Genomic DNA, 18,765 nt, shown 5'->3' on the forward strand with positions numbered 1-18,765 from the left:
TACATTACATTATCAGATGCATATTAACAGCACTTGGCTACAGTATGTGCACATCAGCAGGATGATCAGACAGGAACTGAAACCAAACTCCACAGTGTGACCTGTGCATGTCATGTTATTGTAAATCTGCATGAGGTTTCACGTAATCCAAATCCTTCTATGCCAAGTACCAAGAAAGATATCAGGATGTAAATATTGTCCTCTCTCTGTATCTAATGCAATGTGGGCATTGCCCATTCTTCTAGGCTTCAGTGGCACACGGGCCTGTTAAGAAAGCAGATTTAACAGGGATGCAGACATCCGGCTGCTCCTTCCGTCACTTGCGTTCCCAACTAAGTGACTCAATTCCATTCTTGTACCAACATCTGCCGGAACCTCATCTGATAAGAAAAGTGTAAATCAGAGGTGATCCAACATCTCTCCAGAGGCCCCTCTGCAGAGCACTTGAGCCAGAAAGCACGAAATGGTGTCAAGCAAGCACAAAGACCTATAATTCAAGGGGTGATAACTAAGATGGACAGAAGAACTTGCCTATTAAAAGACACTGAATTTGTAACTGGAAGTGACTTAAATCAGGAGACAGTTCAATCACATGCACCCTAACTCTCAAAGGAAGTAGAAGGAAGAAGCTCTATCGCTTGGACACATACTGAACTCCCTGAGGATTCTCTCAGGGGAGGGGAAATATGCAAAATAAGCTTCTGAAACCTGGTCTTAGAAATCTAAAAAGTTATGAGCCACTCGTCCTTGGAGAACTAAATCCAACAAACTCTTTTCTTTGTAAACCTGAGAGCTGAGGCCCAGTTTGCCAAGCTATGTGCCAGTAGCCTGACAAAGCTGAGAAGCAGCCATCACATCCACAAGGGAACTTTAGCATCTAAACTCTTGGGCCAGAAAGAGTAACATTGTTCCCTAAGTTAAAGGCGGCACAGCAAAAGGTCTAACAGCAGATGCAAGCTGAGAAGCAGAGCACAGAACACCACAAACAAAGGACCGTGCAGCAAGGAGAAAGAGTACACCAACAACAACAAAGCTGCATCGTCACACAACACAGACATCATCTGTTAAGACTTGGTATCATAAAACTACTTCTCTGTGCCAAGATAAATTAGAACTCTAAATACCAGTAAACAGCCAACCTATGTTACATGTCTGTCTGTCTGTCTGTCTGTCTGTGTCCTGTCTTATATGTCAATATACAGTATATATGCATTCATCATACTTCTGTATTCCTTCTGTTAATCAATAAATTGTATTTTTCTGTTTCTGAAAACAAGTGTGCTTCAGTTACCTTGATATAAGTCTAAAGGCCGGAGACCCCCTCCTAAAACAGGGAAAAGTAAAGTAAACAAATTAGGAGCCTTGCCGAATTATTGGATTAATTACTGGCAAATTAATAAATTAAGGCAAAACTGATAAAATATTTAACCGATTTAAAATTTCTTTTTCAAATGCCACACTGATATGAAATTTAGCATAGATAGCATAATTAAAAAAAGAAAGGGAGGCAACTTTAGATAGATAGATAGATAGATAGATAGATAGATAGATAGATAGATAGATAGATAGATAGATAGATAGATAGATAGATAGATAGATAGATAGATAGATAGATAGAAAATGCACTATATGATAGATAGATATAACAGGCACTATATGATAGATAGATAGATAGATAGATAGATAGATAGATAGATAGATAGATAGATAGATAGATAGATAGATAGATAGATAGATAGATAGATAGAAAATGCACTATATGATAGATAGATATAACAGGCACTATATGATAGATAGATAGATAGATAGATAGATAGATAGATAGATAGATAGATAGATAGATAGATAGATAGATAGATAGATAGATAGATAGATAGAATTTCACTTTTACTCGCACACCAGCAGACAGTATTGAAGCACTGTAGTCCTTAGTGTTCAGAGAGCAAGTTTTATAATATTTTATAATACTGTTTTACCAAAGCATAAAATACACACTGGTATAAGTATACATCATTTTGGATGCCTGCTACAATAATTTAATATATACAGAGTTGAATATTTATATACTTATATATTTTTACATTGTATTCTTAATATAAAAATTGGAGTGGTTTTTACACACTTTACATAAGAAATAATATAGAAACACATTTAAATACATTTGGCCTATATTGCATTTCCTTTCTTCCGTTTAGAATATTTTAGTGAGATATATCTCACTCAGGGTCACACACAGATACACACACAACTTTTTTCTCTTTTACCTTTACCAATGAGGTGGCACTTTGAAGTAAATAATCCTGACACACGTATACAGCGTGTATACATTTCCCCCAAATTCACAGTTCGCTCTTCTTGACTCATGCACTGTTAAAGCCAGGGTTGTTAAAAGTGAAATCGGGTGGCAAATTGTCCAGTTCATTTTCGTCATCTGTGGAGCATCCATTATCATCAGGGCTGAGATCAGCCTCAAACATGCGTTGTAATAATGCATCAACAGTTCTATATCCTTAAAAAAAAACAAAAAAAAACAAAAAAAAAAAAAACAGCAAAAGTATGGATTTTAGAAATTTTGTCTAATAAAACAGCAATAACACATTTCATGTACATGCTCAAATCACTTTTCAAATAAAGATCCACAGATTTATTTTCATTTCAGTTTTTATACATATGGAGCGCTCTCAGATTAGATGATTCACCCAGGGTCACACCATGATGCAGAAGAGGAAATCGTGGTTTAAAGTCCATTACTCTAGCCACTGCACACATTCCCTTTCAAATATTAGGGGTTAACCTTAGTTATTTTCACACAGTGTATCTTCACGGGGTAAGGGACATTCAGGGTCTAACTCAGGAGAATGTGTGGTGGATGAAGCCAAACTAAGTTAGATAGGTGGATAGAACTTTAATGTCCCCAGGGGGATATTTGGCTTTTTACAGAACCTCTTTAAATAAATAAATACATAAGTATAAAAATGGGCGGCACAGTGGCACAGTGGGTAGTGCTGCTGCCTCGCAGTTGGGAGACCTGGGGACCTGGGTTTGCTTCCCGGGTCCTCCCTGCGTGGAGTTTGCATGTTCTCCCTGTGTCTGTGTGGGTTTCCTCCGGGTGCTCCGGTTTCCTCCCACAGTCCAAAGACATGCAGGTTAGGAGGATTGGCGATTCTAAATTGGCCCTAGTGTGTGCTTGGTGTGTTTGTGTGTGTCCTGCGGTGGGTTGGCACCCTGCCCGGGATTGGTTCCTGCCTTGTACCCTGTGTTGGCTGGGATTGGCTCCAGCACACCCCCGTGACCCTGTGTTCGGATTCAGCGGGTTGGAAAATGGATGGATAATATAAAAATATACACAAACACTCTATGGCCTGAACATACACCAGAATGATTAAATGAACCCCTGAAATGAAGGGATTGTGTTCAAAAAATGCTTGAGTTGCCTCACATTTTTATGCAATCGTTTTGTTCACCCCACTGAATTAAAGCTGAAAGTCTGCACTTCAACTGCATCGGAGTTGTTTCATTTCAAATTCATTGTGGTAATGTACAGAACCAAAATGAGAAAAAAGTTGTCTCTGTCCAAATATTTATGGACCTAACTGTATATATATATATATTACCCCAGGGTTTTGTATTGTTGTATTTTTCATTTTATTTCATCTAATATATTACTGCACTTGATTTACATTTGGATAGTTTGCTTGTGTTTAACCGTCGATTGGGGGAAAGTATTGTTTGTCAGAGGTATGGCTTGGTAGATTTAGGTTTACCTCAGTAATTTATCCAGGCCACGGGACCTGGTAGTGTGGCTGCCGGCCGGGTAAGGGGTCAGCCATTACACAGTGTAGTTTGTAACTCTTTCAGGGTTATCATAGGTCTCTTGGTGGCCTCCCCCACTAGTCTCCTTCTTGCGTGATCACTCAGGTTTTTGTGCTTGGCCTGCTCCAGGTAGATTTACAGGTATGGCATAATCTTTCAATTTCAAAATGACTAATTTAAATTGACTCCAAGAACTATTCATTGACTTGGATATTTATTTTGTCTCCATCCCCTGACTTGTGTTTTTCAATCGTCTCTTCAGTGAGTAACTCTTTTGTCTTCATCATGTAGGTTAGGCCATAGTACTGACTCGCCACAAGCTGGACCTTTCAGTTACAGAAGTGCATTTATACTGCAACCAACTGAAACCCCAGACAGGTGACCTCCACTGAACTAATTATTAGATTAGATCAACTTTATTCATCTCAAGGGGAACATTTAGATCCACACAGCAGCAGAAGCACACAATCAATCAATCAATCGAAAGATAAATAAATAATGTAACTTCTACAAGCAATTGGCTCAACCAGCAATGATTTATACTTACGCAATCCATTTATTGTATTTTATATTTGTAATTAGTTTAGACCACTTTGTAGAGATCTGCTTTCATTTTGACATTAAAGAGTAGTTTTCTTTTGAGCAGTGTCAAAAAAGTCAAATCAAATTCATTGTGATTGAATATTGTATAATGATAAAATGTGAAAACTTCCAAGGAGGTGAATATATTTTTTATGGGCACCGTAAACCCTTTAAAATGCAGAAATGAAACCAAGATGTAGAAATATAATGTCTAAAGTTGAAAAAGAAGTAATCAACGGCAAAATAATAGTGCAGTGTTCCAGGAGAACGGCTGTTTGTGTGCATCCTCGGACTGCGTTCACACAGAATTTTCACTCAGTATTAAAATTTATGTGTAATGACAGATAAAAGGTGAGGCAGAATTGGTGTAAAACAAACACATGTGTTCTGCAATGACTGGTGTTCCAACCAAGGTGGGTCCCTGCCTGGTATCAAAGCTCCACTGGCCACCATGGTTTAAGCTGGTCTGGAAATGGATGGATGGATGGATGGATGGAGGAAACACAGTAAGTCAATTCATTTTCATATGCAGTTCTTTATAACTAGGCATGGATATGCTACCCATTTTCACACATCTTGTATTAGAAATGACTAGTGCGAGAGATGGCTGGGGGGCCGTTGTAGAGGAGGGGAGCAGATGTGCACAGAGCGCTAGATGGCAGCCTCACTGGTTTGCAGTGGCGTCTCAGATTCCCGCAAGGCTCCATGGGAGTTGGAGTTTGGCACAGCCCTGGTGGGTTCCGTGGAGACCACCAGGGGGAGCTGCAGAGCCCTACTTTGGGCTTCCACCTGGGAGGGAGTACTTCCAGATAATGCTAATGGGTGGCCTGAAGTGCTCCCAGGTGCAGCATAAAAGGGACCGCCTCACTTCACTCGAGGAGCCAGAGTCGGGATGAAGAAGCACAAAGCTTGCTGGAGGAAGAATGGAGGTGGAAAGACAAAGACGGAGAGAGAGAGAGAAAGAGTAAAGAAGAGGTAAAGAAGAAAAGTGTCGTGTGTAGTTTATTGTACTGTGCTTGATTCTGGTGGGAGGCAGGTGAAAAGTGTTTTCCCCTTGGAAATAAAACTTTGTGCATTGTACACACTTGTGCCTGTGTCTGTGTGTGTCGGGTTTGGGGAGCTGGCGTGCCCCCTGGTGGCCACACTGATTATGCATACATTTCAAAGTAATAATAAATGTGATTATATCCTTTTGACACATTTGCCTGACTGTCTGAATAAAGTCTTGTTCACCCATCTAAATTTTCTTCTTTTTCAATTTATATAGGAAGATCTGCCTGCTGGTGACCACTCTGTGCAGGTCACTTGTTTAAAATAAGAGGAGATCAACTAAAGGACACACAAAAAAACAAAAAAACAAAGCAACCCGAATGTGGTGAGCTTTAAAATCTTGCTGGAATAGGAATGTGAAACTCACTCTGCGAGGCAATCTTGAACATGAGAGACTTGCTTTTTGAGGACCTTGAAGAGTCCACTTCGTTGTCATGAGTTTCCATGTCATCCACTAGACTCCCACCAATATGATCTCTGACAAAAAGAAGAAAAAAAGACAATTTAATTTAAGTGAACCAGTGAAGATGAGACACCTATTTTGTAATACTTACTCTTGAACTCCTAAATCAAGCTCCTGGATTTTTTTCTCAATGGAAGTTTGCAGATCACATTTTTCCACCGTGTATTCAACAAAGAATGCTTCGAGGACAAAGGCTATAAAAATGCTATGCACATGCAAACAAAAATAAAACAATAACAGAAGTTATGATTTATTCAATTTACAAAAAACACATATTTAGTAATGCATTCACAAGCAGCAGCAAGCCCCGTTTGTTATTTGTGGTTTGTTGAACTTTGAATCCAGGGATTCCAAACTTAGGACACAGGCAGAACTTCACTTAAAACTTTTCACTGACTGGATACAACAAACATACAGTATTTTGCACATCCAGTTAAGGTAAGACTAGGGCAATTATTAACACCAAAGTGTTTTTTTAAAAGGAAATCAGCATCTCTGAAAGGTATTAAAAAGAATATAGGCCAGTCTTAATTAAATAACTGTCCACTTTCCATTGAAATTCACATGGGAGCACAAGCTATTCGTAAAGTAAGAAACAACCCGGGATGGAGTAACAGTTCATTACAAGGTCACCGTCATGCATGTTCCCTCACTCTCTGACTCGGTTAAATTAAAGGAGAAGACATCATTGGCTAGCCAATTGCAAAATTGTTCGAGACAATTGTTGAAAGCCTTCAAGGGTTTTGTCTTTTTCAACTAATTGACTCAGTAGTTTGCTCAGGATTCTCATGTCCCTGGGAATCTTCATCTGGGTCTCCATCTTGAATGGACTACTTTTTTTCTTGCTGGAATCCTTGAGTATGAGAGAATTCTACTGAATTAAATGTATTGATGCCTTTAACAATTTTGAAGGCCTGGAGTGGGTTCTATGTAGGCTTCTTTAATCAAAACTAAACAGGTCAGAATTCCTTACCCTATAGATAGATAGATAGATAGATAGATAGATAGATAGATAGATAGATAGATAGATAGATAGATAGATAGATAGATAGATAGATAGATAGATAGATAGATAGATAGATAGATGGCGTAGTTGGCAGGATCAGATAGATAAATAGATAGATAGCGTAGTTGGCAGGATCAGATAGATAGATAGATAGATAGATAGATAGATAGATAGATAGATAGATAGATAGATAGATAGATAGATAGATAGATAGATAGATAGAACATGCACTATATAAGAGTACTTTTGTTTGAAACTCAGAATATGAAAAAGTAATTTAATGCTTAACAGACAAATAATCCTACATAACATTTGAAAGAAGAATTTAATACATCTAATACTCTCAAAAGAAAACAGAAATATACTTACTTGATGATGATGATGACCACAATAATGTGAAAAACAACAAAGAACGTTCTTGCAGCAACATGAGTCACCATTGTAAAGCCAGTAGCCAGGAGTAGACTTAGAGTGAAAGAAAATGACGTTAAAAAGAGACGGTAAATCTGCTAGGGTCCAGTTTGCCTGGATAGGTCATTAAGTGCCTTCTGCCTGCCTGAATGGCCAAGTACCAACTGCATGGTGTTTACACATCAAATGGATGACCAAAAACATCTACATGTCTAACTCCCCGGATTTGTGTTTTCCATGCAGTTGAAGAATTAACCTGGAAGGTAAAATCTGACTGTGATATAAAAGTAAACATCAGCAGCAGTGTAAATGATCCTGCGGCGGGTAATTTATGAAAGGGTGATAATTGTTAACAGCCAAAACTGAACAAGTTTTTAGTGCGACGATGATGAGAAATTTGGGAGCTTCTTTAATTACTGCCATCTTAAAAGCAGAACATGCAGCTCGGCAGCAGCATCACAAAGCCAGCAGCTGATCCGTCCGCATCTCCTTAGCGAGCGTTCAGCCGGAGAGACGCGAAGTGGCAGGAGCATAACGCACCTCAGGGAGGTGCGAGACATGACGTGACGTGATCATCTCAGAGAGACACTTTGACATCACACGAGACTAGACGTTACAACCTTAAGAAGCAAATCCCATGAGACGGTGACTTTTGCATGTCACACCCTACTAACAAACAATTTAAAACAAGTTCACGGACATCTAACCTCGCAGTTGTTGGAATGCTTTTGGCAGACACACTTCATGTGCTCCCAGCTCTTAAAACAACGACAAGGGACAAGCAGAACACGCAGCTCGCCAGCAGATGATCCGACCGCATCTTCTTAGCATGCATTGAGTCCAACCCTCCACAATGCAAGCAGCATTATACGTCCCACAAGAAAGAGATTTAACCACGCCCAGGGCCGGAAATAAAGTAAAAGTGAAAATAATGCATATGTAACAATTCCCATCTCTATATATAATCTTCATTTGGATCTTGATCTTTATTTGTCCGCGAATGAATTAGAAGAAGAAGCACTAGATGGCAGTAGAGAGACAGCTAAAACATAGGCATTGCATTAAGAATCTCCTCCAGGCTTATAGTACTGAAGACTGTAGTACTCCAGTCACACCTCAAAACACAGACATTCAAACTAAACAAATTGTTGTGCTTTAAATTAACTAATCTTTATATATAATCTTCATTTGGATCTTGATCTTTGTTTGTCCGCGAATTTCACGCATGCGTAGACCACCTTCCAGTTAAGTATGTTGTTGTTACTCACGGACGTCAACAATGTGCCAGAATAACGAAAGGGGTGGTGGACAGTGTTACACTGGTTAGCTCCTGAGACCTGATTAGAGAATGAGATTGCCGAAGATAAAAGGTACGTGCCTACATAACATATGAATGAAAGAAAGACAGTGGGTAAAATGAATGACAACGTAACAGCACGTTCCGGAAATTATTATTGTTATGTTGTAGCCGGTGAGTGCTGCGCGTCTCACAGTTGTACCGTGGCTTACTCACATGTCAGTGAAGTGATCCCTATTTATGCTTGGATACCTATGTGACCCCTTTTTATAACCATTGCTCCGTGTATATTGCCTTACTCTTTGGATTGCCACAAAGCAACCTGCGAGATTGGAGAAAGGTTGAGAAGAGATCGTGACAGGAAACGACAGCGTCGTGAAAACGAGACGGACTGTGAACGGAGAGAAGCAGAAATGCTCCTACACCACCACATAATTACTATTCGGACAGTGATTCCGAGTAGGCCGTTCCTATCGAATCAATGTCCAAGGGTTTTGTTTTGTAATTTTGTTTCCCTTATAAAAAATCATAATGCTGTGCGACCTAGGGCCCAGTTCATGACTGGCAGCCGCGTTTAAACAGGGAGCCCTTCACAGACAACTTTAACACGCGCAACGTCTGGGAGCCCAGGCTTTTTACAGCACGGGCCTACACAACTAGTAATATATAATAGCATTCTCAAACCCGACTACAATTCAGGGCTGCAGGACACTAGAAACTAACCTTGTGGCACTGGGTGCAAGGCCAGAAACAGTCTTGGACAAGGGGTCTGCCCATTGCAGAACCCTCTCATATATGCACCTACACTCACTACACAAAGGCCATTATGAAATTGTCAATCCATTACCTCACTACTTGAAATGACAAATTTGATTCACCCCCAAATTGCTAAGAAAAGATTGAGGCTGAGTTTGCTCTTTCTGTTGCTCCTAATTTTACCGAACTGACGATTAGAGAAGCAATTGCAGATATAAGTGTCCCAGGGTGTTCAGGTTAGTTTCTTGGAGGGGATATAGAATTGTTTCCATTTATGAAGTACTTTCGAACACACTAGTTTTGTTATTTTGAGCATTTGTTTCCAGCTTTACCCACGAGGGAATCATCTAACATTTGATAAACATACAAGCCGTCAAATCTATGTGTGTGTCTTCCAGTTGCTTTTAGTCAGATCATCTGTTATGTTTTAGCAAACTGTTATCACAAACTTTCTACTGCAGGGAACTTTATTATCTGCCAGAATGTGTTATACTTGTACGTGCAAATATATGAAGGATGCAAACCACAAACAATGCCCAGGACAAGAATCATACCAAGATGGTTCCTGGGGCTGTGAAATTCTATAGGTACTGTATATACAGGGGTGGGCAAAAGTAGATTTACAGTTGTCAGTATGCAAAGCATAGAGTTTATTCTGGTATTATTATTTATTTACCAGTAACGGCGTACTGCACGATAACGTACAGTGAATACACTTGACTTGAGCGTTCCTAGTTTTCATCTTCTTTCTCTGTACGTTTACCATTCGTTTGCTCAGAGGTTGATGCGCTTGCTGTTTCCTGAGCAGCTCTTCTTTTCTCCACCCTAGCGGCCCGCTTCTTCTCTTCTTCCGTCGGAATCTTTTTGCATTAAAACTGATTAAGTCAGTTTTTGTGTTGCAATTACCTAGTAATTGTAATTTTAATTAAACTTAATTGTGGATTTTAGGAGGCCCAGACCCCTCATGGACCCCGTGATCATCAGAGGTGACTGTGTGCAAATGGTGCAGACCTGTAAATATCTGGGAGTGCAGCTGGATGATAAATTAGACTGGACTGCCAAAACTGATGCTCTGTGTAAGAAAGGACAGAGCCGACTATACTTCATTAGAAGGCTGGCATCCTTCAACATCTGCAATAAGATGCTGCAGATGTTCTATCAGACAGTTGTGGCGAGCGCCCTCTTCTATGCAGTGGTGTGCTGGGGAGGCAGCATTAAGAAGAAAGATGCCTCACGCCTGGACAAACTGGTGAGGAAGGCAGGGTCTATTGTAGGCACGGAGCTGGACAGTTTAACATCTGTGGCAGAGCGACGGGCGCTGAGCAGACTCCTATCAATTATGGAGAATCCACTGCATCCACTAAACAGGATCATCTCCAGACAGAGGAGCAGCTTCAGCGACAGACTGCTGTCACCGTCCTGCTGCACTGACAGACTGAGGAGATCGTTCCACCCCCACACTATGTGACTCTTCAATTCCACCCGGGGGGGTAAACGTTAACATTTAACATTATACAAAGTTATTGTCTGTTTTTTCACCTGCATTACTATCAATCTTTAATTTAATATTATTTATTGTATCAGTATGCTGCTGCTGGAGAATGTGAATTTCCCATTGGGAATAATAAAGTATCTATCTATCTATCTAGTACGGGCGGCACGGTGGTGCAGTGGGTAGCGCTGCTGCCTCGCAGTTGGGAGACCTGCGTGGAGTCTGCATGTTCTCCCTGTGTCTGCGTGGGTTTCCTCCGGGCGCTCCGGTTTCCTCCCACAGTCCAAAGACCTGCAGGTTAGGTGGATTGGCGATTCTAAATTGGCCCTAGTGTGTGCTTGATGTGTGGGTGTGTTTGTGTGTGTCCTGCGGTGGGTTGGCACCCTGCCCGGGATTGGTTCCTGCTTTGTGCCCTGTGTTGGCTGGGATTAGCTCCAGCAGATCCCCGTGACCCTGTGTTCGGATTCAGCGGGTTGGAAAATAGATGGATGGATGAATTACTTAATACTTTTTTCTTAATTTTTCACTCAAGCTGGCACTTAAGTCTTTAATCTGCCTCAAGAAAGATTTAAGACATGAAGAGGTAGAGGAAGTGATGGCAAAGTAGGTAGGGAATGAGAGCGGCGCCCGTATGCATGCGCCGCATGGCCACTGCCAAGAGCTGATTCGACAATAAAATAAAATAAAAATAAAAAGAGTAATAACCGTGGAGGTCAATCATCACCCCGAAAGCGGAGAGTAGACTTCACATAGTATATGTGTACCAAATTTCATGTCAATAAGTGAAACGGTTTGCAAGCAACAGGTGATTTAAAATCCAAGACAGACAAACGGACAGCCACGGTAACGTATTATATAAGAAGATTAATTAATGTATTATACATTTGCATTATTTTTTGTCTTCTTATTATTGCTATGCTAACCTACATGTCTTTTTCCATACAAACAACTGTAAACCTACTTTTGCCCACCCCTGTATGTACACTTATTGCAATATACCCTTCTTCAATCATTTCTAATGTTTTTACAACTATGAGTTGGCTGGAGTGAATACTGGTAGCATCAGGGAACAATGTAGGAATCAGCTCTGGACAGGGTCTGCTCTCTCTCTCTCTCAGTCACACACACACACACACACACACACACACACACACACACACACACACACACACACACACACACACTCACAAACACACCTATTTAATGATAAGGGCCAAGTTCAGAGCTCACAAATACTATAACATGCATACCACATGAGGTAAATCATATTATATGATATCATCTACTGTAAAATTCTGCTCCATACTTGTAATATTTTTATTTTTATACTGTATTGAGGATTACTTGTGTTCTGTTCTGTGTATTGTATTGTATTGACCCCCTTCTTTTTGACACCCACTGCACCCCAACCTACCTGGACAGGGGTCTGTCTTTGAACTGCCTTTCCCAAGGTTTCTTCCATTTTTTCCCTTCAAGGGTTTTTTTTGGGGGAGTTTTTCCTTGTCTTCTTAGAGAGTCAAGGCTGGGGGGCTGTCAAGAGGCAGGGCCTGTTAAAGCCCATTGCGGCACTTCTTGTGTGATTTTGGGCTAAACAAAAATAAATTGTATTGTATTGTAAATGTGCTACATGTTCACAGACGGTGATCCGACTTTCATTTTAACCCAGGACTCGGGATCTTTGAGGCAGCAGCACTGTGCTTCCATACAGAAGCATATATTGCTTTTATCACGGGATATTTCATATCATCCACAAAGTTTTTGTATTTTTTTAGTAAAATAAAAAAATGCAGTTTATCTAGGTGGACCACACATTTTGTAAAAGGATATCATGCCACTGGTTGACAACGGTCAGCTCCAGAAGAAGGATGAAGGAAGACACAATGTTATTAAAATTGTTCTTGCAATATTTGCTCTTTACAAACGCTGAGTCTTTCAAGATGTCATTTCCACAAAACTCACTCAAGGGCTCACTAGAGTTGGAGTTGTAAAATTTAATTTTATTTTTAAATACCTCCATTCCAATGACAGCAAATATGTAGTACACTACCTGCACAAACAAACAGAGGAAAAATTCTGGTTAAGTAAAAAGAAAAGATGAATCTATAAAGTTAATACAAAAATTAAGGAACCTAACATACCAAAATTAGCTGTCCAAAATTAATCATTGTTGGTCCAATGTTAATCAGGGTGTTTATAATGGCACGAAACCTGAAAAATAGAAAAAAAAAGTAAAATACATTATAGTAAAGTCTATTGAGCTACATTTTCACTTTGAAAATCAGCTTGGTATTTTAGTCTGACATTTCCCATTACATACATTTGGACACATTAATTTGAGCAGATATTCTGAAAGTGTGCTCTGCAAGTGAGTGGTCCAAAAAGGGGATGGTCAGTGTATTTGAGCAAAGTGTCAAATAAATCACCCAGATATGTTAGCCCTGTAGGTAGTGTGGACGATAGGGGTCGCTGTTGCCCCGTGAAACCCATCAGACAGACGTCCAGGACACACTTGTAAAAGCACTAAGAAGAATTCTTTAATATGTTTCTTCTGATACAGTACACAAAGCACCACACACTCCACAATTCTCCAATACTCAATAATCAATAATAATAATACAATAAATCAATCCTCCACTCCCAGCAACTCCGTCACACTACCACCCAACTCCAGCTCTCCTTGCTGGGTCTTCAACAGTCCTTTAAATAATCAATGATCTGGAAGTGTTGCTCCCTGGTCAAACGCCACATCATCTGTCTTCAAGTAGCCCGGAAGTACTGCAGACTTCCGTCCTCGTGACTCCAAAGTACTTCCGGGTTGTAGTAACAGTAGGAGTCCCCAGGTTCTTTGTGAGCTCCCCCTGGCGGCACCCACGGCACCCAACAGGGCTGAGGAAATGAACTCCATGTCCCAGGATGCCCTGAGGGAATCCGGGGAACCATTGCCATCCAGGGAAACTGCCACCTAGCGTCCCGGGGGAGGCAGTATCCTGAAAAGGCTGCCTTCTTCCATTCTTTTCTTTCAGGGATGTCCAGGCCGGACTGAACCACTGGCCGTCCATCACAGTAGTTATACAAATTTAAAACTTAAAATAGAGTGGATTCAGAAAGTATTAGGACCCCTTCAGTTTCGGCACACTTAATTATGTTGTCGATTTCATTTTAAATGGATGTGTAATTTTTGCTCATCAATCTGCACGCAATAACTCTAAAATGACAAAATGCAGAATGTTCTCAGAAAGGTTTGCAAATTGATTCAAAATCCAAAACTGAAATCTCTCAATTAATACATTTTATTGATTCGTGGGCACCTTTCTAAAGACTCAAGGACACCGAACAATACATAAAAACACACATTATAAACAAAACTAAAAATACAAAATTTAAAAATCAGACAAAGCAATTGTAGTCAAAGAGAAAAAGCAGTTTTAAAAAAATGAGTTTTAAGTTTAGACTTGAAAAGTGAGAATGAATCAATGTTTCTAAGCTCGAAAGGAAATGAGTTCCAGAGCATTCAGTTGCTCTGCTCCCCATGGTGGTAAGACGGACGAAGGGGACAGTCAAGTGGATGTAAGAAGAGGATCTAAGAGTGCGGGAGGGAATGGCAACACGGAGGTGGTCAGACAGATATGGAGGGGCGAGGTTGTGGATAGACTTAACAGTTAACAGAAGAATTTTGAATTCAATGCGGAACTTAACTGGAAGCCAGTGAAGCTTGTCTAAGACGGGAGTGATATGGTGAATAGAGGGGGTTCTAGTAATGATGTGGGCAGCTGAATTCTGGACCAGTTGAAGCTTAAAGAGATTTGCGAGAAAGACCAAAGAAAAGGGAATTGCAATAATCAAAACGAGAAGTGACAAGGCTATGAACAAGGATAGCAGTGGTATGGGGAGTGAGGGAGTGGCGAATACGATTAACGTTACACAGACTGGGAGATGTTATTGATGTGGGACTGAAAGGATCTAGTACTGTCAAGGATGACACCCAGACTCTTAACCTGTGGGGAAGGGGAGACAGAGGAATTATCAATAACAAAGGAAAAATGATCAGTTTTGGATAATGTTGATTTTGTACCAAGAACCTCAGTTTTGTCACTATTTAAGAAAATTTGAAGAAAACCAGGATTTGATTTCTGCTATGCAATCAATAAGCGAGGAAGGTGGAAAGGAAAAAAGTAGGTTTACTAGTGTGGTAGAGCTGGGTGTCATCAGCGTAACAGTGGAAGTTAATGTTATATTTACAAAAGATATTGCTGAGGGAAAGGAGGTAAATAATGAAAAGGAGAGGTCCCAGGACAGAGCCCTGGGGCACACCTGAAGTAACAGCGGTGGTTTGGGATGTCAAAGTTTGAAGCTAAACAAATTAAGTGCGGCCTGAGAGATAGGATCTAAACCAATCTAGTAGAGTGTAGGTAATAAGAAGAGTAGTGTGACAAATACAGGGGGTCCTCAGGTTACAACACAGTTCCGTTCCTACAACAGTGATGTAACCCGAATTTTGGTGTAAGTCGAAACACACCCTAGCCTAAGTCACTTACCTATCCTAACACATTTGCAAAATCATAATCTAGAACATAAAAACACAACTAAGCCACAGAAAAAGGAAAACGACAAATATACTGTACTGTACACTGTACTAAGTAACAGAAAAAATGAGTGTAAAAACAAATCCTTACTTTTATTTCTTCTCACATCTCAATTTTTTTTTAAAGTTTTTATGGGAGTGAGCGTTGTAAACTCAAAACGTCGTATGTCGAGACGTTGTAACCCGAGGACCCCCTGTAGTGTGAAATGCCACACTCGGATCAAGAAGGATGATAACAGTGATTAAACCAGAAACAGCTAATTAATTAATTATTTAGACCCTTTGTTGTGGCACTCCAAATTGTGCTCAGGGTCAGCCTATTTGCTTTTATTATTCTTGAGATGTGTCTAGAACTTGAGTGGAGTCCACCAGTGGCAAACTGAATTGATTAGACATCGGTTAGAGATGCACACACTGCTGTGTATATAAAGTCCCACAATTCACACAGCAAGGTCCACGGATTTCTCTGTAGGCTGCCACGATCAAACTATTGGTGAGGTATTGATCAGGGAAAGGGCATACAACTATTTCTAAAGCTTTGTGTGGCTTCAATAATTTTAACTCTTTTAGGGAGGATGTCGACTTTTTTCACCACAAGGAGTTGAGGGTGGATGTCAAGATTCAGGGGCAGAGGGTGACAAAAAACTGTAGACGTCTATCACACTCACTTTTACATTATAGGTAGACCCTCTTTGCTAGGAGGACTGTTAAACTCACTGACTTGACTTGAGTAGCATAGAGTAAACATTGTCTAGGATGGCATCGACGTCAGGCGAGAAGAGCAAAGCAAATGCACTAAGCAAAATACTTTGTGCATATTATTATTTCTTGTTTTGCTGTATCAGACTCCGACTTATCAAACTCAAATTTGGATGCAGGTGACCTGGAGATTGAAAACAAAAGTCAGGTACCTGCATCAGATGATCGTAGTTCTGAACGTGCTCGTGTAGCTAACACGTCTATGGCAACATTCGCCCTTGAAATAACTACACAGTTATAGATTCGTGAGAAGCAAACTGGCAACTGGACTTCATCAAACGACACGGCATGCCAGTGGACATTATGGATTACCAGCCACTTAACTACTTCAAGGTGTTTTTTTTCCCCCAAAAGTGCCTTTTGGCTTATGAGTGATGAGACAAACAGGTACGTAATAAGTAGGTGAATTTACATACGTACTATAGAGGCTCATTGAACATAAAACAGAATGACATTTGTCATAAATTAGTATTTTATATTGATTTATGTGTGAAACCATTTATATGTATGCTTTCTAGAAGCTATTGAATTAAGGGGCTGGATACTTATATAAATGAGGGAATTCCGTTTTTGATTTTGAATACATTTGCAAACCTTTCTGGAAACATGTTTGCACTTTTTGGTTATGGGTTACTGAGTGCAGATTTTGGGCAAAAATACCACATTCATCCATTTAAAACTAAATTTGCAACACAATAAAGGGTGCAGCAGGTGAAGGAGTCTGAATACTTTCTAAATCCACTGTACATACTCTTTACTCACAGAAAACCCACACTTAACCAATCTTTATCTTAACATAAGCATCATAACATTGAGCCACCTTATGTGTCATGCCCTGCAATTTTTCTTACTTTCCTCCTCAGCAAGGAATTTCGTATGCTTCAGCAGCTGAACATGAATTCAACACGGACAGTTTTGGTCATTGCAATTTTAAAATCCTAAGGAAATAGACGTAGTTTGACATTATTGTTGTAACCGAGCACTGAAATGAGATGTTGTGGCCCAATGCAAAGATTCCAGTCACTCGGGTATAATATTTAAAAACAGTAAGGCTGCTGCCTAACCTCTGCACTCATAACTTAACATTTCTATCTTTCACATAAATCCATGTGCTAAAATACACAAAGTGTTTATAATGTTTAAATTACCGTATATACTCACGTATAAGTCGGGTCTTAAAACACAAAAAATCGATCATAAATTCAGACCCCAACTTGTACGCCAGTTCAAAAATGCGACACTTAATTATTATTATTTTTTTTTTACATCATCTTGCCTCCTCCAATCTCGCATCAGTTTCCCAAACCCATTGAATTTTGTTGCAGCGCTGTAGTTACCGATTTCTTTCGCTACTTCAATGACGTTTAATTTAAAACCAGCTTCATATTTTCTTCTGATCGAACGCTCCATCGCAGATAAGGGATGCTCTTATGATAAAGGTGAATGAGGGTGTGAGATACAAAAAACACAAATCAGTGCAAACGTTGCTTCGTAATAGTTCTGGTATTACCGTGTGGTCACGTAGGCACAATAGAGAGAGAGAGGTTAGGGGCACACGCTGATACAGCGCATTGCCTCACCCACATAGGAAAAAAAGGCTGTGTGCCCCGTGGTTACTCTCTCAGGTGGGCGCTACCATATCATAACCGTATCATGAACCAATAGCGTGAGTTTTCCGCAATCGACTTATAAACCGAGATTATGAAATACCAGAAATTATACTGTAAAATCAAGTCCCGACTTAACTGCGAGTATATACGATATACTTAAAAGTGTCTGTTGGCCACAGGTAGTTTACAATGAACCCTTGTCAGCTAATATTGCATTGTTTTAACTCAAGATCTCTTAATGGCACAGCGCTGTTATTATCAGAATTCATTATACTCTCCAACCTTGACATGAGCAGAAACCTGGAAAAAAAAAACAAACGATCACGGAGGCGACTCAATCCGGATCCGTTTACTTCACAGAGTCTTGCAGCTCAAGACAAGGAGGAGCTGCCACAGTAATTGTTAGAACTGAACTAAACACCAAAAGAATTTTGTAAGTATCATGAACATGGGAAAGGAACTATAGAATAAAATTTATAATTATTATTATTATTACAATGACCCAATCATGCACATGCCTACACTCATACTCACACAGCAAATCCATATCACATGCACAACTTTCTCAGACAGATGGAGTGGCTCTAACTGTGTCAGATCTTCCTTAAACCTCAATAATTTCATGTTGACACCACATGGAGGATTACAATATTGATATAATGGCTAGCAGTGTCAGTAGCATAACGTTACTATACTAAGGACTTTAGAAATAGCCCTGACAAAGCCAATATAAAACCACAAACTCAAGTTAACATGTACTTTTAACACATATAACGCAGATGTGAGGCCACTCCACCACTCCAGTCTGATGTCTCTACAGCATATTGTGAAACATTAACACTGCAGCAATAACTGGGCCGTAGTATGAAAATCTTGACTTTGTTGGTAAATGTTGACCTAGCCTTGGACTAGAGTGAGCTGTATGTTTTATGTCATTAATCCAA

General features: G+C 40.0%; 1 protein-coding gene across 1 annotated transcript in view; it reads right to left on the bottom strand.

The window, feature by feature from the left end:
* Positions 1–1,934: 1,934 nt before the first annotated feature.
* The window catches only part of tpcn3 (two pore segment channel 3), a 143,809-nt gene continuing 126,978 nt past the window's right edge, over positions 1,935–18,765 (bottom strand). Inside the window, exons 14-19 of the mRNA XM_028820525.2 lie at positions 13,009–13,078; positions 12,698–12,917; positions 7,284–7,374; positions 6,000–6,113; positions 5,813–5,922; positions 1,935–2,509 (exon numbers count right to left, since the gene is read on the bottom strand). Of these exons, the coding sequence (XP_028676358.2) occupies positions 2,361–2,509; positions 5,813–5,922; positions 6,000–6,113; positions 7,284–7,374; positions 12,698–12,917; positions 13,009–13,078 (754 nt within the window). The 3' untranslated portion in view covers positions 1,935–2,360. The remainder of the gene's footprint in view (positions 2,510–5,812; positions 5,923–5,999; positions 6,114–7,283; positions 7,375–12,697; positions 12,918–13,008; positions 13,079–18,765) is intronic.

This window comes from Erpetoichthys calabaricus, chromosome 15, assembly GCF_900747795.2.
Source record: "Erpetoichthys calabaricus chromosome 15, fErpCal1.3, whole genome shotgun sequence".
Taxonomy (NCBI): domain Eukaryota; kingdom Metazoa; phylum Chordata; class Cladistia; order Polypteriformes; family Polypteridae; genus Erpetoichthys; species Erpetoichthys calabaricus.